Source organism: Lissotriton vulgaris, chromosome 2_2, assembly GCF_964263255.1.
Source record: "Lissotriton vulgaris chromosome 2_2, aLisVul1.2, whole genome shotgun sequence".
NCBI classification, from domain to species: Eukaryota; Metazoa; Chordata; class Amphibia; order Caudata; family Salamandridae; genus Lissotriton; species Lissotriton vulgaris.
Window position 1 is genome coordinate 316,896,690 of NC_141688.1, and position 25,917 is coordinate 316,922,606.

The 25,917-nt window shown below is 43.8% G+C and overlaps 1 protein-coding gene across 9 annotated transcripts in view; it reads left to right on the plus strand.

The window, feature by feature from the left end:
- ATG13 (autophagy related 13) overlaps positions 1–25,917 on the plus strand; it is a 391,361-nt gene that overhangs the window by 341,689 nt on the left and 23,755 nt on the right. For 5 of the 9 annotated variants that reach the window (XM_086959657.1, XM_086959659.1, XM_086959662.1 and 2 more), the window contains one exon: positions 12,772–12,972. In XM_086959657.1, coding sequence (XP_086815783.1) covers positions 12,772–12,972 — 201 coding nt within the window. The remainder of the gene's footprint in view (positions 1–12,771; positions 12,973–25,917) is intronic. The other 4 variants (XM_086959658.1, XM_086959663.1, XM_086959665.1 and 1 more) reach the window with 1 other exon arrangement.

The window sequence follows — 25,917 nt, forward strand, 5'->3', positions numbered from 1 at the left end:
TCCTTCCGTTTGCGGTCACAACGGCACCAAGAGTGTTCACAAAATGCCTAGCTGTGATTGCAGCACACCTAAGAAGACAACAAATACATGTCTTCCCTTACTTGGACGATTGGTTAATAAAGGCCAAGTCACAAGAAGAATGCCTTCACAACACACAGAAGACCATTCAATTACTGCACCACCTAGGGTTTACAGTGAACTACAAGAAATCCCACCTACAACCAAACAAGATTCAACAATACCTGGTGGCTACTATAGACACAGAAAGAGCCAAAGCATACCCCAATCCAATCAGGATACAAACAATGGTCACGTTGATACAAAGATTTCAACCACAACACTCACTACCAGCACGAGTGTTTATGCAGCTGTTAGGCATGATGTCCTCCTGCATACTACTAATACCACATGCCAGACTACAGATGCGTCCACTACAGGAGTGTCTAGCGACACAGTGGAATCAGGCTCAAGGTCAGATTACAGATCTGGTGTTGGTAGACGACCGTACGCATCGCTCTCTGAAGTGGTGGAACACAACAAACATTTCCAAGGGACGGTCGTTCCTAGAACCGATTCCACAACTGATACTGACAGCAGACGCATCGCTCTCCGGATGGGGAGCGCATATGGACAAATACACAGTGCAGGGGAAATGGAGTGTGCAGCAAAAGAAACTGCACATCAACTACTTGGAACTACTAGCAGTATTTCTAGCATTGAAAGCTTTCCAAATGCAGATAACCAACAAGGCAGTCCTGATCAGAACAGACAACATGACTGCAATGTATTATATTCAAAAACAGGGGGGGGGGGGGACACTCTCTCCAACTATCCTAACTAGCACAGGACATTTGGAGATGGGCCATTCCTCAAAGGATCTATCTGTTAGCAGAACACCTACCAGGAGTTCAAAATCAGATAGCAGACATCCTAAGCAGACAGTCAGAACAAGTACACGAATGGGAGCTGCACGACCAGTTACTGCAGCCATTCTTCCAAAGATGGGGGCAACCAGAGATAGATCTGTTTGCCAATCATCAGAACGCAAAATGCCAAAACTTCGCATCCAGGTACCCACACCACCGGTCCCAGGGCAAAGCACTATGGATAAATTGGTCCAACGCTTTTCCCCCTCTCCCACTAATTCCATTAGTGGTTCGGAAACTGCAACAGCACTCAATGACAATGATACTAGTAGCACCCACGTGGGCAAGACAGCCGTGGTTCACCACGCTACTACAACTATCACAGGTGCCACATCAAAAGCTAAGATTATTACCCATGCACCTTACACAGAACCATGGAGAAATAATGCACCCAGATCCCAAACAATTGAACCCAGCAATCTGGCTCCTGAGGTCATAGAGTTTGGATATTTAGATTTACCTCCAGAATGTATGGAAATCATTAAACAAGCAAGACGTCCTACCACCAGAGCATGCTATGCAGCAAAATGGAAAAGGTTTGCTGTACACTGTAACAGTAATCACATCAACCCTCTGGACGCATCCACTAAACAGATTATTTGCTATTTACTACACTTGCAGCAATGTAACTTAGCATATACCTCTATCAGAGTTCATCTCGCAGCTATAGCGGCGTACCTACAAAACAGACAACACCTTTCCCTGTTTAAAGTACCAGCAATTAAAGCCTTCATGGAAGGACTCAAAAGAGTCATTCCACCAAGACTACCACCTTCCCCAGTCTGGAATCTCAACATAGTACCTACCAGACTAATGGGACCACCTTTAGAACCTATGCATAGGTGTGAAATACAATTCCTCACATGGAAGGTGGCCTTTCTCATAGCTATCACTTCACTCAGAAGAGTAAGTGAGTTGCAAGCGTTTACAATTCAAGAACCATTCATGCAGTTACACCAAAACAAAGTGGTTCTTAGAACAAACCCAAAATTCTTGCCTAAAGTAATTTCAGCATTCCACATCAACCAGTCAGTGGAACTACCGGTCTTCTTTCCAAAACCACAAACAGTAGCGGAAAGGGCCCTACATACATTGGATGTCAGAAGGGCAATATTGTATTATATAGAAAGAACACAAACTTTCAGAAAGACAAAACAGCTATTTGTAGCGTTTTCTCCTACATATAAGGGCAATCCCATCTCTAAAGCAGACATTGCCAGATGGATTGTAAAATGTATACAAATATGCTACTTAAAAGCAAAGAGGACATTAACTGTTCCTCCTAGAGCTCACTCTACACGTAAACTAGGAGCATCTATGGCATTCTTGGGAAACATTCCACTAGATGACAAATGCAAAGCAGCTACCTGGGTTACACCGCATACCTTCACAAAGCACTATTGTGTAGATGTGCACACAACACAACAAGCTAGAGTGGGACAAGCTGTATTAAAGACTTTATTTCAGACTGTTGCAACAGACACAGGCGACCACCGCTAGGGAGAAAACTGCTGTATAGTCTATTCATAATGTACCATCTGCAGCCCATATGCCTCGAACGGAATATGCTACTTACCAGTATGCATCTGTTCTTGGCATAGAGGGCTGCAGAGTGGTACATGCCCTCCCAGCCTCCCCGGAAACCTGTGTCTGTTCCAACAATATCTTATTTAGATACACTTACATGGGCATTTCTATCTGTATTCTATCGTACTACTCCATCTAACCCTACTATGGCAAAACAATCTAGGATGGAGCCGATGCCCATTCGCACTAGCAACCAAAGGAGGAGTCACCAAGCTACAAAAGACTCTCCAAGAGAAAAACAAGTGCAGTCATCCGAGCCCAACACCAGATGGCAATCTATTCATAATGTACCACTCTGCAGCCCTCTATGCCAAGAACAGATGCATACTGGTAAGTAGCATATTCCTTTCTTAGCTGCCACCATGATAGCAAAGTGTTTATGTAAATATGTGAGGTGAAACCTAACCAGGGTTTCCATTTCCTACAGGTTGGCTGTCGTGATTCAGAGCCAAGATTTCAGTTCAACTTTTAGCCCAAGAATTGACTGACTGTATAGTTTCTTTCTTTGGGAATTTAAACATTTATTTGCTTGCACAAAAGTAGTGTTCCCGGATGGTTCTCAATTCGAAAACATGAAAACAGAAGTCTTACACGCTTGCAGAGTGGCACAGCACAGGCAGCAAGCGCGTTTTCTTTACATTGTCTCCACCCAAGATGATATTCGGTAGATTTTCAAAGATTTTAAATTTTCCTTTTTACAATAACATGCATGACACAACTCAATGCTATGGGATGTGTTATAGGCAGCACACCAAGAAGAAACAATCACTAGTATATGCTGATACCTCTCTTCGTTGATAATTTCACCGCCTCCATGGTGATCACCAAGGTTCCCTCTAATCATTTTGCCTTGTTTGCAACACTGGAATGTTTGTTTGCAATGTGTTTTGAGAACATTTAAAATACCACTTCCATGGCCTTCAACAACTTTTGTTTGCTAAAATAATAGTACTAAATTGTATATTTCAAAGCATGATTTACAATTCTGATATTGAAAAAAATTTTGTAGTTCATTTTGAAGGGGGTTTAGGATTAGTTCAAATGTTCAATGTTCTCAGAAGCGTCATCCTTCTTCCGCAGAACAGTGGTTACTTGTAAAGAGAAACTCACAAACACCACAGGGCTTTGGCAACTGAATCCTACATTTTCTTCCTTTCAACAAACTCTAAAGAAAGAGGCCCTAAAGCAATCGCTAATGGAGGATAAAACAAGATTAAGCAAGCGAGCCCATGCATGGATGACCTTGGAATCGAACACTAAACTGCAACAGGCAACGTATTTAGGTCAGATGTATTCTCCATATTTAGAAACAAACTTTCTAGACTACGTCTTGGCTCAATCCGATCAACTGCTGACCAACCAACCTGGCAATACAAAGGCCCGCAATCTTGCAGTCTCTGTGGATCACCGAAGCAGGACTTCATTCACCTAATTTGCATCTGTCCATCCTTAAAACCATATCGTATCTTGTTACTGAAAAAACATTTTTCATATAAGGGGCATTCGCACTTGTAGATCAGCAATACTGAAATGTCTCGATCGAAATGAACAACAACTCAACTGCAACCTAGTAAAAGCTTTAACTATGTATGAAAAATCAGTAAAGCTTGGCCTGAGGGGAGACCCATCATAGCACTCTAGAGTCCATGTCTCATACAGCAAACCATTTCCGTCCCGCCTCGATTTTATTGTATCATATTAACATCCAATAAGTCCGATGAACTGAGGTGCTAAGCCCAATAGACCCCTCCGAGACTCCGTCGCACAACACAGACAACTTGTATCACAGTCGAATCTCATCATATCTTGTCACTTTAATACGTTTAAATGAGTTATGTAACTAATGCAGTCAACAACTGATATTTTAAAATGTGTACATCTTTCTTTCAAACCAGTATAATTACTGTTGCAAGCTTATTGTTATGGTTTTAACTAACTAAAACTATAGAGAATATTTGAGGTATGTAAAGAGTTACTTATTTGTCAAGGGCACTATTCACCATGTTGGTCAAGCACTACAAATTACAGCCATCTGAAAAAACAAGATCACAGCGCCCTTATCATATTCTAAGAGTCATACAAGGAGCACAGTAAATCTACATTTCTGTGCAACTTGTGTGGATCTGTTAATGTTCATACAGAGCATGCTTTGTTTCATTTTCGTAGTCCATCCTTTACAGTGCAGCATAATGCCTGCACAAGAGTTACTGTACCGCAGAATGTCTGACCTTCGTTTACTGAGCATACAGACAAAAAGCTGTAATCTTTGCTGTATATGATCTTTGTCATTTGTTTGACTGCTCTATGAGCTCTTGTCCTTTTCAGGTCGAGCATTTGAGACCTCTTGTATATAGTTTAGGATATACTTATATGTGTATGTACTTTGTGGGCTCTGGAGATCAGCCATAGGACTTGTCTGCTTCCGCTTCAGGAATTTTTTTTCTGTTCAATTGCCCCCGAACAGTCGCAACCTCCTACTCCCCCATACTGGCGTTACAGATGTCCAATCCCTGACTGACCACTATCTTAGCGCCGTGACCTCAATAATTAATGAGGCTGCTCCCATGCAGCTAAAAAGAGTCTCCGCTAAAATCTCCAACCCATGGTACGACGGGAGTCTCAATGAAGATAGACGAGCCATGAGATTGGCAGAGCGCACCTGGAGGACAGCTCCCTCTGCACTACACCTGAAAACCCTGAAGAAAAAGAGAAACGCCTACTTCAGGAAAATAAAGCGATCAAAAGCAAACTTCTTCAGCCTCCAGCTCGACCAAGCAAAAAAATCGCCCTAGAAAACTCTTTGAGTTAATCAGAACACAAGCCAAGGAACAACCCCAACCTCTCAGTACCTTGCACGAAGCACCCTCCTGTGAAGAATTCGCCACTTTCTTTACCCAAAAAACTGACAACATAAAGAATGATCTCCGCGATGACGCAAGACTCCTCAACACACTCAACTGCATAACACCCACCGAACCTAAAAACAATGCAACATGGTCAACCTTTGAAACCTATTCCGAAGAAGAAATAGGCAAATTGCTCAACACCTTGAAACCTTCCAATCACCTCACGGATCCCCTCCCTGCTAACGCTGTCAAAGATTTCATCCCACTGCTCCTTCCTCTATGGACTAAAATCATCAACAGCTCGCTCCAAGAAGGAACCATCCCTGACTCCCTCAAAGTTGGACAAGTCACACCTTTGCTAAAGAAACCTACTGCCGACCCGTCCGACCTAAACAACTACCGTCCCATTACCAATATTCCCACTCTCGCCAAATTACTGGAAAAATGCGTTCAACTACAACTGACTAAACACATCGACCTGTTTGATCTCCTCAACCCGCATCAATCAGGCTTCCGGGCAGGACACAGCACTGTAACTGCTATGACTCACATAATTGACGACGCCCTTCAAATCCTAGATCAAGGTGATACCTGCCTCCTCATCCTGCTTGATCTCTCTTCGGCATTCGACACTGTCAAACACGAGAAATTACTCGATCTTCTGAGCACAAGAATGGGTCTTTCTGGGACTGTTCTCAAGTGGTTCACCTCCTTTTTACACAACAGGTCGCAGAAATTCAAGAGTAACAACCTAATGTCCTCTGCAATACCTGTGTCGTTAGGCGTCCCCCAAGGATCTTCCCTATCACCAACCCTGTTCAACCTAGTTATGGAACCTCTCACCACCTTGCTTCAAGCATCCAATGTACTTTTTCACATGTACGCAGATGACACCCAACTATATCTCAAATTACAATCCCCCAACGACATTTTACTACTGAACTCTACGATTAGAAGCACCCAATCCTGGCTTGCTGATAATCATTTCAAACTCAATGCTCTGAAAACAGAATTCCTGCTGATCGCACCTCCCGCGAAGATCCCCAACACGCAAACCTGGCTTAAACAGTTAACAGCACTCAATGTCCAACCCATCATAGTGGACTCAGCGAAATCTTTAGGCATAATCCTCGACTCCAACCTTAACATGCAGCAGCATATCAGCAAAGCCACTAAGGGAGCGAACTTCCAAATCAATACATTGAGGAAACTTAAACCCTTCCTACCAGCCAAAGACTTCCAAACTGCAGTACAAGCTTTAGTAATCCCACGAATTGAATACGGCAGCACCGCCCTCTGCGGTCTCCCGTTAACCAGCACTGCACCCCTAAGAGCCTCTCTAAACGCTGCAGCCAGACTCATCACTGGATCAAAAAAACACTCGCACATCACACCTGATCTGAAAATGCTGGACTGGCTGCCTTTTGAAGCCAGAATACACTTGAAAATCGCCTGCATGACACACAAGGCTCTACATCTGAGCTCGCCCGGCTACCTCACTCAGAAGCTGTCAATCTCTGGCGGCTCTAGAAACACTAGAGGCACAGACAATCTTCTACTAAAACCTCGAAGATTCCGGAAGGTAAACACCTATAAACGCTCTTTCTCAGGAATGGCACCCAGGATCTGGAACTCACTCCCTCCTGAAACCAGGCTCATCTCCTCCTTCACACTCTTTAAGAAAGAAGTAAAAGCTATTTTTATGGCCAAATACACTTGACCTATTAGCCTGGATTTGGAAAGACCCTACTCTGACCTGTATTACTTTGTTCGTTCTCTATGTCTATGTATTTCTCCTTGAGCCATTTTGTGTTGGAGTAACACCGCGATTATGTATTTCACCTGAATTATTGTTGCTACTAACTATCTACGCACACATTTAATGCGCTGTTCGAACTCTATGAATATGTATCTTACCTGTATGATTGATGCCACTGACTATCTATGCACACATTTAACTGTTATACTTGCACTATTGTTTGCTGTACCACTTATGTGTAACCCCACTGTCTTGCTGGCATTGTATGATTGCTGGCATTGTATGATTGATGCCACTGACTATCTATGCACACATTTAACTGTTATACTTGCACTATTGTTTGCTGTACGACTTATGTGTAACCCCACTTTCTTGCTGGCATTCCCAGCCGTGTAAAGCGCTCTGATATCTGCAAAGATCCTGTTCGCGCTATATAAAACTTTCAAAATAAATAAATAAATAAATAAATTTGACTGTCTTGATAGAAAACGACCAGCAGAGGTCAGTAAAATTCAGAATCACTTTAGCATTCTCTAGATTCCAGTCCATAGAAACGGTCTTCACCGAGCACCAGTAGATAATAATATATTTTTCAAATCTTGTATTTCAGTGATATGACCACCGAAGGCACTGATTTTGAATGAAAAACAGAGCTTTGAACTATACCATTTCCCGCTGAAAGGCAATATTTCTTTACATGTGTTCCCATACCTGGCGTGTCACGCATGTTGGTGCTTACTTTCTCTCCATGTTAAAGAACAGTAGCTGTTTCAGCACCCAGGCTAATGTGCTGCATGGCTAAATACATATAAGGTCTCAAAGGCGAGACCGATTGCATTGCAAATGTTTTTTCTCTTTTCTCTTCCCCCGTCTGTCTTGCACAGTTTCCCATTCACTTTTTCCACCCCACTATGACTCCATTAACAAATATTCATCTTCTGAGAAGAAATTGAATGATGCCTCAAGAAAGGTATAAAACGCCTTATGTGGGTGCATTCAGATGAAAAACACTCTGAACCTGCAATAATGGAAATATCAGTGTCTGTTTCAAAAGAACTTACAAATATTATTAAAGAAAAGATCTCTTTATCCGGAAAAAAAAAGCACGCCCTGCCTGGACTCTGAGGCAAGAGCAGCCTGAACCAATATTTCCACCTGTGAGATGAGGCGATAAATCCCTAAGGAAGAGGTTGTCCTAACCAGGTTTATTTATCATTTGCAACTTCTGGTCCACTGGTTGTATCTTTCTCACTTCATATTCATTTAACTAATCGGAACAGGAAAAGATGGTTGGTAATAGGCTTGCTCTCAGTTGCGATTAGTGATTTCAAAGGATATCAGGTTGCTCTATGGGATAAAGATGACATCCATCCAACCGTCACCAATAATGCAGAAAAAAATCCACTATCAATAAAATTACAATCGTAACCAGAGCAAAAATTAAATTACAATTGTTTACAAATAAGAGTCCAAAACAGAGTTCAAGTCCACACGTCTACTTTTTCTTCTTCTTTTATTATTTCATAGCAGCATCAATGAAGATCCTTGCCAACACGTGTTTCGTCTTAAAAGCGGTGTACGCAAAAGACTTCCTCAGGGCAAATCCAGTATATTTTATTCTCACGCTGCAATTACATTTCCAATCTAATATACTGGATTTGCCCTGAGGAATTCTTTTGTGTACACCACTTTTAAGCCGAAACACGTGTTGGCTAGGATCTTCATATTCATTTAACACTTAGTTGTCAGAGTGGCCAGCGTGGTCCTGATAAATGCTGTTATCCCTAATTTGAGGGTGCTACTGGGGCAGAAACATCTTACCTTCTCCCTGGGTCCACCCCACTTATTTAATTCCTACCACTGGGGACACAAAAAGCAGCACATACCATCCAACAGTAGGCATTTTAAGTCCCACTCATTCCCCTCTGCATCAGAGCCCATCATACCTCGCAACTTTCCTTATACAGGTAGTAGCTTTCACCTAGGTCATGATGCCCTGATCCAGGTGGGGCCCATGATGAAGCATGCCACCTACTGGGTGGGCAATGGCTTTCCGCCCTATCAGTAGTAGACGCTCATATTGTAAGGTGCTGGGGGATACAAAAAAAAAATTATAAATATATAAAATTGCACTTACGTGCTCCAACAGCCGCTGCCCTTTTCCTGATTCCCGCCTTTCGGACGTTGACGATCGACGCTGCAGCCGTCGTCGTTGTCTTGGATGGCCCGTTAAGGCAGCAGGCCCATCGTCAGGTGATACAAAAGCATTGGAATCTATGAAAGTTACCAATACTGGGGAACCAAAGTTACAGGTAAGGAACTTGTTTTCTTTGCAGTCCTTCCGTTCAGGCATACATCTGCACCACAGGTCTTCACGAAGGTGATGGCGGTGGTAGCAGCACATTTAAAAAGGTTGGGAGCTGCTGTTTTCCCCTATCTGGACAACTGGCTGTTCAAAGCAAAATCTTCATGGTTTGTGCTGCATCATCTTAAAGTGACAACGAAGATATTGTTTGACTTGGTTTTCTCTGTAAATCCTGTTCATGGGGGCAGTACTGGGTACTACTGTATATCGAGCTTTTCCGCCTCCCGAGGTTTCTTTGCATTCAGGAAATGATTCCTTTGTTTCATGATGGGGCAGTTGTTCTGCTCCTGAAGGTTCTACGCCTGCCCGGTCTGTTCGCTTCCTGCATGCTGTTGGTCAACCATGCACGCTGGCACATGAGGGCCCTCCCGTGGTGTCTCCGCAGGCAGTGGTATCAGCACATTGGAGATCTCAGGGAGGTGGTCAGAAACTTCAGGGACACTGCAGCTGAGCTGTTATGGTGGAGTGTTTCGGACAACCTGTCTCAAGGGAAGCCTTTTCAACCTCCTCCACCAGTGGCCACATTGATCACGGATGCCTCCACTCTAGGGTGGGGAGCACATCTGGGGGACCTGGAGATCAAGGGTCTGTGGTCTCCAGTGGAAAGGTTACTCCACATCAACCTTCTGGAATTGCGGGCAATACGTTTGGCTCTCAAGGCCTTGCTTCCCTCCATTTGCGGTCAGTCAATTTAAGTCCTGACGGACAACACTACGCGATGTGGTATATCAACAAGCAGGGAGGGGTAGGGTCGTATCGTCTCTGCAGAGAGTCTCTGCAGCTCTGATCCTGAGTTTAGGACCACTAGATTTGTGTAATTGTAAATTATCTGGCCGGGTGTTGAACGTGCGTGCAGACAGTCTCAGTCGGCAATACTCAGCTGACCACAAGTGGAGGCTTCATCTTCAGGTTGTGGGGGTGTCCTCAGTTTGCCTGTTTGCCACTCAAGAGAACGCACATTACCCATCGTTCTGCAGTCTCCGGTATCCGATGTGGGGAGCTTTCAGGGACGCTTTTCAACTGGATTGGAGCTTTCGGCTTCCTTATGCCTTTCCTCCCATACACTTGATTCCTCGGATTCTGAGGAAGATTTGCCAAGACTCGGCCCACTCAAATTAGATTGATTTCCCTGGATTGGCCAAGAAGGGTGTGGTGCACAGGTCTTCTTCACCTGTCATCGCACCCTCTGCTCCGTCTTCGTCTCAGGGCAGACCTCCTCTTGCAGGTTCTACAACCCACTTCCAGAGCCTGCACCCTCAAGCCTGGAGATTGAACGGGGCAACCTAAGTTCTTTCTGTCTCCCACAGGATATGGTGGATGTTATTTTATCGTCCAGGAGACACTCCACCAAATCTGTTTATTCCTCTAGTTGGGCCAGGTTTGTTAAATGGTGTGGTGAGAGTTCAAATGATCCTTTGAAGGCCCATTTATTAGAGGTAGTTAGTTTTTCACTTTCTTTTGCCCAGCAAGGTTGTGCTGTGGCGACGGTTAAGGGCTAGTTGTCGGCCTCCTTTGTTTGCTGGACCAGCCGTCTTTATTTAAGTTCCCCATTGTCATGAAGTTCATTAAGGGCCTCACCAAAAGGTTTCGTTCCACTCCCTTCATAATGCCTCATTTGGATTTGAATTTAGTTCTTACATTTCTGGCAGGGTCTCCTTTTGAGCCTCTTCATAGTTGCCCTTTGAGGCTGCTTTCTTTTAAGACTATTTTTCTGGTGGCTATCACTTCGGCCAGGAGGGTGAGTGAGCTGCAGGCTCTTAGTTCTAATTCTCCTTGTACTACTATCCATGCAGGCAGGATGGTTCTTAGGACCAGGGCTGCTTTCCTGCCTAAGGTGGTTTCTCCTTTCCACCTGGGACAGTCTTGCCTACCTTCTATCCTGAGGCCCTTCCATGGAGGGGAGAGACTTCACTGCCTGGACCCTCGAAGGGCGGTCACCTTCTATCTGAACAGAACCAGGGACTCCAGGTTGGACGACCAGCTGTTTGTTGGCGTTGTGGGGAAGATGAAGGGCAAAGTCCTCCATAAGAGAATGCTGTCCAGATGGATCATCTTGTGTATCAAGATATGCTACGTCCTGGCCAAGAAGGAGCTGCCTGAAGGTATCAGAGCTCATTCTACTAGAACAAAGTCTTCCACATCTGCTTTGGCTAGAGGTGTTCCTGTGCTGGACATTTGTAAGGCTGCTACATGGGCCTCCCTCCACACTTTCGCGAAGTATTATTGCTTGGATTCTGAGGTGAGGAGGGAATGTTTGCGCAAGGGGTAATTCAGAAAGTGAGGAATCCACAGGCAGATACTGAATCCACCAGAAAAAGCGTTACCGAAGGTAAGTAACTTATTCTTATCAATCATTCATAACTAGATGCTACCGTGAACGAAATCTTGAGATGGAAGAATTCTGATGAGTGTTGCAACCCGGGCCCTTCCACCTCGCTGACTGGACTGTGGAGTGGTGAATGAGGTGGATGAGCTCTGTGATTTCTTTACCATTTGTTTCCAGTGCAAATTGCTGCTTTTAGATAGTGCTATGTTAATATCGACTCTCAGGCATTCGCAGCCTGGTGTTGTGAAATAATTCAAGCATGTGAATTCCTGGGAGATACCAATGTTGAATCAGTGTAGTTACAGGTAAGTGTCTTTTACTTACTAACAGCCCTTTACCCTTTCCTGCAAAGTCCCTTCCTTACCTTTATATCCCATAGTTCATATCTTTCAAATCAGACAGTGAGCCCTTTTTGGAATTTATGAATGCAAATTAGCAGCTTGAATTCCGTGTATATTGGCCATGAAACATATGTACATTATTGAAGACTTCACCTTGTCACAGTTGTTTAAATAAACATCTTAACCCCTCCCCTGCTGGTGACGGAACCACTCAGTCATCAGCCGCGGTCGCGCTGTGCTGATGACGGAGCGGTTCTGTCACGGCCTGCTCGGAACGCCTGCGCGGTGCGGATTCCGCGCCTGCGCTGAGCGTTCCATTGAGCGGTCGGGACCGTGACGGAACCGCTCAGTCATGAGCACAGCGCAACCAAGGCTGGTGACGGAGCGGTTCCGTCACCAGCATGCGCCCGCCGCGCGTCCCCCCGCCCCCTTAGCACTGCTGCGGAATAGCCGCCGCAGTGAAGGGGTTAAGATAGTCGGACAGACATGCCTTGTGTTTTTTCAGTGCTTGGACCATCTCCTTTGCCCCCTTTCCTTGGCCACTTATAAGTATCTCTGGATTCGGTTACTTGCCCTTCAGGACACCGTATGCTGACAATCTCTGTATTTGTGTGTTTGCAGAGACCTGCATTTTGTAAAGATGACATCTTTCCTTTTCCGATGGACGTAGGGACCTTCTACCGCGAGTTCCAGAACCCCCCGCAGCTGAGCAGCCTCTCTGTCGACATCGGAGCTCAGTCCATGGCCGAGGACCTGGTACGAGCAGTCACAACAGACAGTAGAAAGCAGGTTCCCTCCCTCTGTGGAGATGCACACATGCCGGTACATGCCCCTAATATGCATGTATCCCACTCATCTTGTATTGAGCTATTATGAAGGGGAAGTCATATGAGGGCCGATGGCTGGGTGAGTTGACGAGCGGTAAAGATTGACTGCGAGAGAAGCGTATGTACAGGAGGTGTGCGGACTGACTTCAGGGGAAGGCGAGAGAGAGGAGATGTGAGGAGTGACTGCAGCACATTTTTGAAATAAAGGAAAAGTGAGGACTGACTGGATAGGAAATTAAGATAGTGGAGTGGTGAGGAGTGACTGGAGCGGTTCCAGGGAAGAAAACACTAACCCGGTGAGAAGGGCAAAGGAGAGACGCAAAGAGTGGGTGCTGGAGAAGCTGTAGGCCAGGAGAGGAGTGAAAGCTAACTTGGAGGAGAAGGGTACAGTCTGCAGTGGGGAGTGGAGACTCTAGGTGCGGTTGTGACACACAAGAGGTGAAGATTGCAGGATTCACTGTTGTAGACTAGAGGAGCTGACAGCCTGTCCCAGAGATTAGAGCACTGATTCTGAGGGTCTCTCACAGTAGAGTGTTGAAGACTGCAGGGCAAGTTGGGATGCAGTAGAAAGAGAGGTTAGCTAAAATGAAGTGGGGATACAGAAGAGGGTGAAAAATTGGGGGGTGGCTACCCAAAACAAATGGTGAGGTTTAACTCAAGAGGAGATAAGAAAGCAGGTGCATCAACTGACTACAAGCATTTGATGTATATCAATTTTGTTTCTAAATATTTATTTATTCAAGTGTTAGGTCTTTCAACAACCATTACACAAAAGCAAAACGTTTTACAGCGTAAAAACATCTCAGTAAAAATCATGTATAAAAAGTTAAAACAATTGATCCTTATTCTACATTCAATGTACTTTGAGTAAAATATCAGTTATTCATCATAAAAGCAATGTATAAGACTATGATTCTGTAACAGCTCATTTCTTTACAAGTTGTTGTAGTTTCTGGTAATTTTTAGACACTGTTTGGATTTCCACTGGAATTTGACCTAGTTCCATTAAATACAGATTTTAAATGTGTACCCCCCTGCAAACTAGGGGGATTAAGGTCCCTCCTAGCCAGGTGAATACTGCTTCTCTGCTTGTTTGAATATTTATGTTATTAAATATTTCTTTTAATAATAACTTTATTTCTTTTAATAACTTTGGGCATGCACAGAAAATATGTTGGAGAAATTCATACTTCCTATCACACAGTCTGCAGTCTCGGTTATGCTTTTGGTCTTTCCAGGAACTAATGAGATCCTTTGTTTCCCACATGCCCAAACGAAATTTCCTAAATTGATGTTTTAAAGCCACTGGAAAATGAGCTGATACATATTCCTGAGGCTTCCTTGTACCATATGAGCTGATCACCGTCCAGGCATGACATCTTTGTAGTAGAATGTTGGCGTCTGTTGAAGGCGACAGTCTTGTTGTTAAGTTGTTTAAGGTCTTTTTCCCGACGCTGGAATTCCAGATGTCTTGAGCGCACAGATTCTCTATAACCGGGGCCAGATAACGGCCCCAGGATCCTTGAGTTGTACTTTCTTTTTGCATATCTATTTCTTTCCAGCACAGATTTTAAAAGAACCAGTTTCAGATGCTCGTAGCCTCCCACATACTTTAATAAATGCGCCTTTGCTCCGGAATATTTGATTGGACAAGCCATACTCCAGTCGAACTTGAGCCAGTGATGCCGATTGCTGTACGTGGAAGACGTTTTTGTAAACTTTTGTTAGGATGTTGTTGAAAGCTGGAATTTCGCAACGCCTCATTGTTTCTGTTCCATAGGTCACGGTTGGCATTAGCTGTGCGAGCATAACGGATAGTAGATGGCCTTGGAATGGACAGCTTAATTTATTTTTTAGTAGTTTGAAGCTGTATATGAGATTTGAGGCTTTGGCCCACATTGTGGTGAGCTGTGATTTATAACTCTGCTTTTGTTTGACCTTGAATTCGAGATATTTGTATGACGCAACTGTATTTTTTTTTTTCGTCCAGGCGCCACGTGTATTTCTGGTGTTTTGCATCCACTAACTGTACTACCTTTGTTTTTGATAAATGTAATGCTAGCCCTCGCACTTCCATGTGCTTGGCTAATGTGCTCATTCCACATTGTAAATCAATTGGAGTTTGACTTAACAGCACTATATCATCAGCATACTGGGGGCACCCAATGTCCTCATTGGCTAACAATGGTGGAGGACTATTACCTTCCCAGAGAGTTCCTCAAGATCGATGTATAGGAGATGCATGAAGTATGTCTGGGATCTTTCAGGGAGGCAAGTGGAAGACTCACTGCAGCAGCAGATGTGGAACTAATGGCTACTTCAGCATAGGAGGGGTCGTTGTGAGGAATGATTGCATGAGGTCTGGGAAAGAGGAGATTTTGCAGTGTGAACCTATTATATATTCACATGCTGTGCTTTATTTTGCAATGAAGTAGCTGGGTCGGAAGTGTATTTTAAAACCCGTTCTGCTTTGGTCCTTGACTGTTGGAGTCTGTATGATTCACTGTGACGTGGACTGTAATCCCATAATTCCCCAAACCTGACTTCTGTTTTAGATTCTTTTTTTCTATCACTAGATTCAGAGGTGTTTTAAAGAGGAAAAAACAACATTGATGAGAAACAGTATAGGACGTTCGAGCTACCGAGAACAGCATGTGGTCAATGAGGATAAGTTTTCTGATGTGGTCTTTGATCAGGTCAGAAAATGTGTATGAGAAACATTGTTTGCTTGGAATCTGCTTGACGCCATTTTGTTGAGAATGATCATGGTGGTTCAGTTGCTAAAACGGCTACTGAATGGTTGCCTGAAACGTTGAACACCCAGTGTTGTGTATGTTTTGTCTCTCAAGAGACCATAGGTTGGAGAGCTGTCATCCCTGTTCATTACTTAAACCACACATATCGGAGCAATGGGACAGAAGAATTTTGGCTTACTGAGCAGAGTTTGAAATATCAAAAGAAATCTGATCTCTCCCGACAAAGGTCCATCCATGGAGGAAATTGGTCTCTTCCAGGAGGGGGATATCGAAGCACCAAATATGGTTTAGGGTAACATCATTCAGACTCAGAGCTCAAGGAACTAGTCTCCTAATGCTGATCCATAGCAATAGGTCTCTCACTCAATTCTCCAGCACAAAATTAATTACTAGATGCTTCAGTGGAAATAACTTCATGAGCTATATACTAAGATTTAATTGTACTTAATGATCAGAGAAGCTCACATTAGTGGACGTGTGTTTAGGCAAATCTCCTCCTTCTGGGTCCCATTCTGTGATCACAGCGTACAGTGAAAGGTATCTACTCTCATTTGAGATCAAGTAGAGAAAGAGAGATTATTGGCCTCAAAAACGAAGACATTACATCACACCCCGTCAAGCCTTCTTGGCTGTAGAGGGTTATCAAAGGGAAAAAGAGGGCAAGGACGCTATGCACTGAAATAACCAGACTTATGAAAAAAAATGCTTTTCTGAGAGACTTTAGTTTGTTACTAAATACCAAAACCAGTGGGATTATCGAGACCCTGAAAGGATAGATTTACCTCAGGAAGAACAGGCTGTAGAACAGAATGGCGCTTATACGGAGGATGTCTCTATTCAACCATCAAATATTGTCAAAGACCATAGGGTCATAACATTGTTGAGGAGGAAGAGGCCATATGGCCAAATGTAGATTCACCTCTGGGAGAGATTTAGATATAGCTTACCAGAGCATCATCTTCAGATGACATTACAATACACTATTGGGTTATCATGAAAGGAGCAGGTACTGATAGGGTCCTTATCGAAGAAGGACATGAACATATTTTTGGCTTGAGGCTTTGAGCCTTTTACAAAAATAGAGCCAGTATTTTTGCAGCATGAAGTCTCTTCTAGATTCACATGCTGTGCATAATTCAGCAATTTCATGGTTGAGTCTTCCAGTGTTGTAGTATAAAGCTTTGTTTCTATCCTTAGTTGCCTGATCAAACAAAAAGAGGGTGGAAGCACGCTGCATCACATCTCAGCACCCAGTTTTCCCCAAATGATTATGGTAAATGCAGTGCATGATAACACTTACATTAGTGACCGTCTTTTTCACCCTTGTTGGTTCACTCACCGCTGTGTATCTATAGACACGTGTTCCAGCATAGTTGTCCTTCTTCAGTAGAGAGCAACATATTGTTTTGTGAGTGCTGGAAATGCTGCCCAAAATCTTCTCAGTTCTCAGTACCACTCACTGGGCGCTGGTGCATCAACCGAAGCTTATCAGCTGATTAGCTCAATGGAGCCTTTTTAAACAGAGGATGAGAGCACGCTGCCTCGCGTCTCAGCAGTCTGAGTAGGACATTGACCGTAAGCCCACTGTGCACCAGCATGTGACTACCATTTTAGATTCTCTTTCTCCTTGTTCCCCACTTCTCTTGATTAATGTAGAGCTGGGAGGGTTGCTTGTGAATCTAGAAGGTCTTCAGGCTGCAAAATCACACTGTTCATAGACTAAGTTGCTGTGTTATTCCCCCTGTGGAGGGGCGTAAAAAATGGTGGATGAGAATAGATGTTTAAGTATGGATTTCCCTACTGCTATTTTTTTACAAGTGTTGATATCAACACAAGTGTTTTGTGAAGGTGTGTTCTGATGTCCTTGTAGCTACTTGGTAGATATCTTCCAAATGTACATTGGCAGTGATGGCCTCTTTGTTTTGGCAAAGGCAAAGAAAGCAATACTGAATTGTTTGTACTATCCATCTTGTGAACATGTTCTTGGTCATCACTGTGCCTAGCACTTCTGTTGAGTGTACCACAAAAAAGAGTTGATTTTCTGCCATTCTTGAGGTCTTGCATATAGCACATTATTGCCCTACACGTCTTGTGCACTTTCTGCTATGTTAGGGGGATTTTGAAAGAAGGCTGGTTGAATAAGATTCTGTTAAGTGAAAAGGCTGTGGTAAAAGCTCATATTGACCTTATCCTTGTATATAGTTATGTAAGGTTCCTGTAAAATGAATGTTAGTCATTCACTCACTCTCCTGAGTAATGTGATTGCCGTGGGGAATGCTGTTTTTAGAGTTAAATCTCAAGTCAAGACTTATGCATTGGCTGAAAAAGTTTCCCCATGAGCCCTACTATAGCACTAGGTTAAGGTTCCATTGACAGCAGACAGGTGGACTCATAGTGATGATGCAATATCTAGTAAAAGGTCTGCATGTCTTTCTAGTTATATCAAGTCTTTTTTTTCTTCGAGTAGCCCACGATTACCAATATTCACTATTTAAGGAGTCAGGGCATTAGTTGAAATCATTATTCCTGGATTTGGGTGAAAATCTTTCCTCCTTGTGCTGTCACTGTGTCTTCATACTTCCCCTGAGCTCTCTTCATTATGTTTGAGAACCATGGCTGAACATGGCCACCTCACGTCCACTCAGATCAGAGGCATGTTAAATGTTCTGAACTTTTATTTTACCAGAGGGATTGGGGGTAATGGAGGAAAAGCGCAAGCAAACCTCCTGTATCAGTTTGACAGTACATTCTCTAGTGACACTTTCCAGTCTTTAACCATCTTTTTTCCAAAATTCATTTTGACAGTGTGCAGGAATATTGCCCTCCCACCCCTTAACCCGTTCGCTGCTGGCCCGTTTCCGCCGCTGTGCGGTAAACAAACGAACAGGGGCGGGCCATGACGAACCCCAGCCGTCATCAGCACACAAGCACCGTAGTGCATGACGGCTGGGGTTCGTCACCAGCATACAAGGGGTTAAACCACACGGTTTAGGTTGCTCTGTATCTGCTTGAAACAGATGTTGGTCGCTGACCCTCGTAACATCGGTTTCTGGTGATTTGACTCCAAGCATGGCTCAAAGGCCTGCGGCAGATGCTCCATGAGGCATCTGGAGGCCATCAGGCAGCTTGAAGCCTGGCTCTGCATTGCTGAACATAGTCTATGTATATTGTATTTCTGTAATGTGAACCTCACCAAAAGGCAGTTGTGTGGGACCAGTTCCGTTGAGGTCTAGAACCAGTTGCAGCCATCATTTTCAGAAGAGTCCAAAACGAAGTTGAAAGACAAATCTTCATGCAAGCATAAGAAGGATCATCAGTGCTCAACGTCTTTCCACTTCAGGGAGAAGTTGTGCAGTCAGCACTAAAAACCTCCAAATCTTGCATCTTGTTGTTTGATGCTGACCCAATTCTGAGATTGGAGCTAGTGCGCAGCCAAGTTTTTGAGCTATTGGGCAAAGCACAGCAGTTGTTAAGGTTTTAGCATGCAAGACGAACCCTGATGTTCCAAACTGGTCCACTTGTTAGAGACTCTAAGAAGGTTAATGCTGCAGACAAGAGTCATTTCTTCTGCTAGTTTGGCCCTACGTTCAGTGAATGCTGTTTGTTTCTTGGGGTCATTGCAAGCAATATGTTGCACACACTCCCAGGCTATTACAGGGCTTCGTTTCTGCAAACTTCCCATGATTGCCAGGATGCAGCAGTATCTTTTTGGGCCGGCCTGGACTCTGCCGATCGTGTTAGATGGGTCACGAGCACTAGCATTTTGTTAGACGACATGCTTCAATGCAGGCGACTGGGTTTACCGGATATGTCCAGGCATCATTGACGAATATGCCCTTAGTCAGACTCTTTAGAAACAAGACAGTTTTAGAATCTGAGTGCTTTAAGGATAGCCAGGTTATGGCCTGCTCCCTGAGACACTTTCTTCTGCTCGTCAGTTCATCCAGCAATACTGGAAATTCTGGGGGTACTCAAAGCATCTTGCCTACAGAGAGACAGCCCTCAAAACATGTCCAATAGCCTGTTCAGCCTCGTTGTAGCTCCAGCAGGAGAGGTGCTGGCAGGGGCTTGGGGCCATCAGCAAATACAGCAGCCCTCTTCCTCACTCCACCAACTCGCTTTAGTTCCTCTTCGTGAGTCATTTGGGGCCAGCAGGGGCACGATCTGATTTTGTGTCTGCTTACTTTGAACCAATGGCCCCTTCAAATTGTTCACTTTGAGTAAACCCTCCCTTTTGTTTCCACCCCTATACATGGTAATAGATAACATAGGTAACTCCCTACGCAAGTACTTTCAGGTCTGTGTTGAAGGGGAGAAACGGCCACTATTCAAGAAAGTTTGCCCACTTGACCTCTATTTCATCTTGTGCGGCTAACAAGAGCTATTGGTTCTGATCCCCAAATGAAATTATTCTACAATTACAATATCTTTTTATGAACCATATTTGGACTTTTCTCAAATATTCTCATAATAATTAATCTCAAAGGACACATCTAATAAAGTCTACAAGTGTATTTAACAATTTCTTTCCATGTACTGTGACAAAACCTATTTATCATTATAGAGAAAATATTATTTCCATAAAATCAAAAATACAAAAATGCCCCACACACAACAATCCACTCACTCCTACACACACACACAGAATCACTACCTCCCATATATTGCATTCATACCATATCCTTACACATACTCTAAACAGACAGCAACAGAAAATCAGTTTTGATTTTTTTCCGTTGCTATTTTGTGGGCTGAGATAACTTTTCCAAAAACGGTCAACACATGTTTCGGTGTGGGTATGAAAATCGTTCAGCCACCTTCTTCAGGACCAAACAGAAATACAATTGATTTTAAGGGTGGTCATATGGCGGGAATTACTCATTTCAGAACACTGCTACTTTATGATAGCAGTCAGCCACACTTATTTTTGGCTAGTATGGCATCTCCTCACTACTACTCACGAAATCTTTTAGTAAGTGCCAAATTCTGTCCTAATTCCCCAGATGAATTCTTCTGGGCCAAAAACACAAACAGTGATAACACCAGATCACTTTTCTGTGCTTGCGTCTCTTATAAGGTTCCTTTATGTCCAATGGAGACCAATGTCTATTTTTGATTTTATGGAAATAACAATAATATTTTCTCTAGTGAGATAAATAGGTTTTGTCGCAGTAATAGAAAGGAATTGTTCAAACATATTTGTCGACTTTCTTATGAGATGTGTCCTTTGAGATTAATGAATATGAGAAAATTTGACAAAACAGAATAAATATGGTTTGTTAAATGGTATTGTATAGGTAGCATAATTCCATTTAGGGATCAGAATCAATAGCACTTGTTAGGCGCACAAGAAGAAATACAGGCCAAGGGGGTATACTTTCTTCAATGGCATCCCTTCTTTCTGTACCTCTTTTGCCTCTTTCTGCACCTCTCTCGCCTCTTTCTGTACTCTCTTGCCTCTTTCTGTACCTCTCTTGACTCTTTCTGCACCCCTTTTCCCCCTTTCTGCCTCTCTGTTGCCTGTTTCTTCACTTCTCTTGCGTCTTTCTGCACTTCTCTTGCCTTTTTCTGCGTTTCTGTTGCTTCTTTCCGCACTTCTCTTGCCTCCTTCTGCACCCCTCTTGCCTCTTTCTACACCTCTGTTGCTTTTTTCTGTACTTCTCTTGCTTCTTTCTGCACCTCTATTGCTTCTTTGTGTACTTGTATTGCTTCTTTGTGTACTTGTATTGCTTCTTTGTGTACTTGTATTGCTTCTTTGTGTACTTCTTTTGCTTCTTTGTACACCCCTCTTGCCTCTTTCTGTACCCCTCTTTGCTCTTTCTGCACCCCTTGCCTCTTTCTGCACCTCACTTGCCTATTTCTACATTCCTCTGCCTCTTTCTGCACTTCTGTTGCTTCTTTCTGCACTTCTGTTGCCTCTTTCTGCACCTCCGTTGGTTCTGTCTACACTTCTTTTGCTTTATCCCCTGCATCTCTTGCTTCTTTCTGTACTTCACTTGCCTCTTTCTGCACCTCTTGTGTTTCTTTCTGCAACACTCTTGTCTCTTTCATCACTTCTATTGTTTCTTTCTATACCCCTGTTGCCTCTTTCTGTACCTCTCTTGCCTCTTTCTTCACCCCTGTTCGCTCTTTCTGTACCTCCCCTGTCTGTTACTGTATCTCTCTTGCCTCTTTCCTCACTTCTCTTGCCTCTTTCTGCACCTCTATTGCTTATTTCTGCACTTCTTTTGCTTCTTTCTATACTGCTCTTGCCTCTTTATGTACTTCCCTTGCTTCTTTTTGCACCTCTCTTGCTTCTTTCTGCACCCCTTTGACCTCTTTATGCATCTCTCTTGCTTCTTTCTGCACTTCTCTTGCTTTTTTCTTAACCCCTTCCCTATTTCTGCACCCCTCTTCCCTCTTTCTGCACCTCTGTTGCCTCTTTCTGCATCCCTCCTGCCTCTTTCTGCTCCTCTCTTGGTTCTTCCTGCACTGCTCTTGTTTCTTTCTGCACCTCTCTTGCCTCTTTCTGTACCTCTCTTGCTTCTTTCTGAACCCTTCTCCAGTCTTTCTGCACCCCTCTTCCCTCTTTCTGCATCTCTGTTGCGTCTTTCTGCACCTCTCTTGCCTCTTTCTGCTCCTCTGTTGGTTGTTTCTGCACTGCTCTTGCTTCTTCCTGCACCTCTCTTGCCTCTTTCTTCACCCCTGTTCCCCATTTCTGCATCCCTGTTCCCCATTTCTGCACCACTTTTGCCTGTTTCTATAACTCTCTTGCCTCTTTCTGCAGTTCTTTAGCCCCTTCTGTTGCTTCTTTCTGCACTTCTCTTGCCTTTTTCTGCACCTCTCTTGCTTCTTTTTGCACCTTTGTTCCTCTATCTGCACCTCTCTTGCATCATTATGTACCTCTCTTGCTTCTTACTGCGCCTTTCTTCCTCTTTCTGGACATGTCCTACCTGTGTAGGCATAGTTAGAAATTAGCATTTAAAAAACCTTAGAAATCCACAAAAAATAAAACACAGGTTTTAGGGGCGTTCTAGTTCGTATTAGAATTTTTTTTAAACTTGGGAAATTTACTGACAAAAACTAGAGGTTTCAGGAACGTTATAGTTCGGAATTAGCATTTAAAAAACCTTGGAAATTAATTGAAAAAAAACAGATGTTCCAGGAACGTTATAGTTAGAAATTAGCATTATAAAACCCATCAATATTCACTGAAATAAAATGCAGGTTTCAAGGACGTTCTAGTTGGGCTGGCATTTCAGTCGTACAAACCCTGAGAAATTCAGCCGTTATAGTTAGCTGAGCTAACTATAACTCGCCCCCGCAATGCACTACTGATGACGTCGCATATTACATCGCCCATGACATGGTCAGTGACATCACTTATGACATCTCAAATGACATCACTGATGACATCATCCACTTAATATCTGATGCACCTCCTCTCACCTTAATATAACCTTTTATACACCCACTCTAAAATACAGACTACAATTCTCAAAACCATAGACACATCAATACCAGTTAGTACATACCCACTCGCTAATTCATAGGTCTACACACACATCCACTCACTAACCCATACAGTCACTCATACACACAGTCACTCATCAATACAGCCACTGATATATCCACTCATTCACACATGCAGTCACCCATCAAAAAAAACTATCATATGCACTCATACACCCATACAGACACTCACACACCGCTACTCGCCCATAGTTACTCACACACCTAGTCAGTCATGCAAAGAATAAATCACAGAGCTATTTACTCACTTACAGTTATACACACACCACCTCACTTATTCACATTACTAACACATACTTACTCTCTTCTACAATCACTGACACAAGCAAACACTAATCCACTCTCACAATTGATCGCTCTCACATATCGTCACTTACATACTCAAACACTCACATATACTGCCTTTCACATATGTACTTACTCACACATATACCACTGAGACATCCATTCACTCACCAACACAGCCATACACACACACTCACACCCATACAGCTCTTCGCAGATGGACTCATGAACCCATATACCCATGGATTCACTCACTCATACATCCACACAGGGAGTCACCCACCCCTTCACTCACCCACAAAGGTACTCAGGCACTCATACAGGTACTCAGACAACTGATCAATAACCCATATAGACACTCATGTACCTATTCGCCAACCCATGCAGCCACTTTCACACCAACTGACAGACTGATACAGACATTCACCCAGATTAGTCATTCACCCATGCATTCACTAAGACCGGTTTAATCACTCACTTAGTCATGCACCCACTAAATCATCCGCTCATATTTGACAATAATTAATTGACAATGGTCATAGCTAAAAAACACAGATAGATACAATATTTACGGAAAAAGAACATCTCCTCATATTTGACAATAATTAATTGACAATGGTCATAGCTAAAAAACACAGATAGATACCAAAAAAGAACATCCCACTAAATCATCCATTCAGACACTCGTACAGCTACTCATTCTTCTATACACCTTTTTAGAAACAGTCACGGGATGATGTCAGTGATGTCATCAGTGATGTCATTTGAGATGTCATGAGTGATGCCACTGCACATGTCGTGAGTGATGTAATATGGGGCGTCATCAGCAGTGCATTGCGGGGGCATGAGTTATAGTTATAGTTAGCTCAGCTAACTATAACAGCTGAGTTTCTCTGGTTTTGTATGACTCAAATGCCAGCCTTGACATAACATCCCTGAAACCTGTGTTTTTTTCAGTGAATATCTAAGGTTTTTCAAATGCTAATTCTTAACTATAACGTCCCTGAAACCTATGTTTTTTCAGTAAAAATATATACATATTCATATATCTATCTATATATATCTATATGTCTATCTATATATATATATATATATATATATGTATATATATATATATATGTGTGTGTGTGTGTGTGTGTGTGTTTTCTTAGGTCTCGCCTTTTCCATTCCGAAGGAATGGGAAATGGCGAGAATTCAAGTGCTCAAAATACTCGTGAAACCACGGTTTTTTGTGCGGTTTTCTTAGAGTTCACGTGGCCACAGGCAGGCGCTTTTGGGCCATAAACTTTCAGGCCATCTGTTCCCCAGCTCCAGCACCTCCCCTCTTTCTCCCCGCGCACAGCCTTACTTGCATTTCTCCTCCCCCTCCCCAGCCAGCTTCCCCCAGGCTGTGTTCCCTCCCACCTTTCCTCCTCTCTGTCCCTTCTTTTTTTTTTTTTACTTGGCTTTATACGTATTTTTCATGGGCCTGCCCACCGTAGCCTTGCTGTGTGTCCGGCAGACACTCTGCTCTTTTAATGGCCCATTTCCTCTCCAGGGCTTCTCCAGCGCTTCCCTCCCACTCTCTCACTCTCCCGCCCCCCACCTGACTTGTTTTACTTGGCTTTATACGTATTTTTCATGGGCCTGCCCACCGTAGCCTTGCTGTGTGTCCGGCAGACACTCTGCTGTTTTAATGGCCCATTTCCTCTCCAGGGCTTCTCCAGCGCTTCCCTCCCACTCTCTCACTCTCCCGCCCCCCACCCGACTTGATCTGGGCGTCTCTTGCCAGCTCGAGCCTGCCCTAAGCACGGGCTCGTGTTACACGCCCCTCCCTCGCACGGCAGCCAGACCACTTCCTAATTACAAGGCCGGCATGTGATTAGCAGGCACCGTAGCAGGCTACCCTGGACACGGCGAAGGGCCTGCACACGCACGAGGCACATACCCCGTCATTAGGCAGCTTCTCGCCTTTCACTCGGCACAAAGGCGAGCCGCCATGCTCCCTTGTAGGGTCACAGCCTTGCCTTCAAACTACACCCTGTCCAGGATGGCACTGTGAACGCGTCCTTGTAGCGCCTGACACGTCAGCTACTGCCAGGCGGCGCTTTAGAACTGCAAGTGTCATGTTCTGCGGCTGGCTGGAACCATGAAACCCGTGTCAGGCGGCGACGGCTTCCTCGCTACACATGTGCTGCAGCTGTGTACAGTCCCCCTCCATAGCCAGGCTACCTCGCTTCAGATGGGTGCCTGATGCGTGCCTGCAGCTGCACACAGCTCATTTCAGATGGTGGCTCTTTCGTTGCATAGGGGCATCTTCTGTAGGTACACAGTGAGTCTAAAGTCACATGCCTGTCAACGTTGTAAGACCAAAAATAAGATCTGTCAGGTTTTAAAACTACTAATTA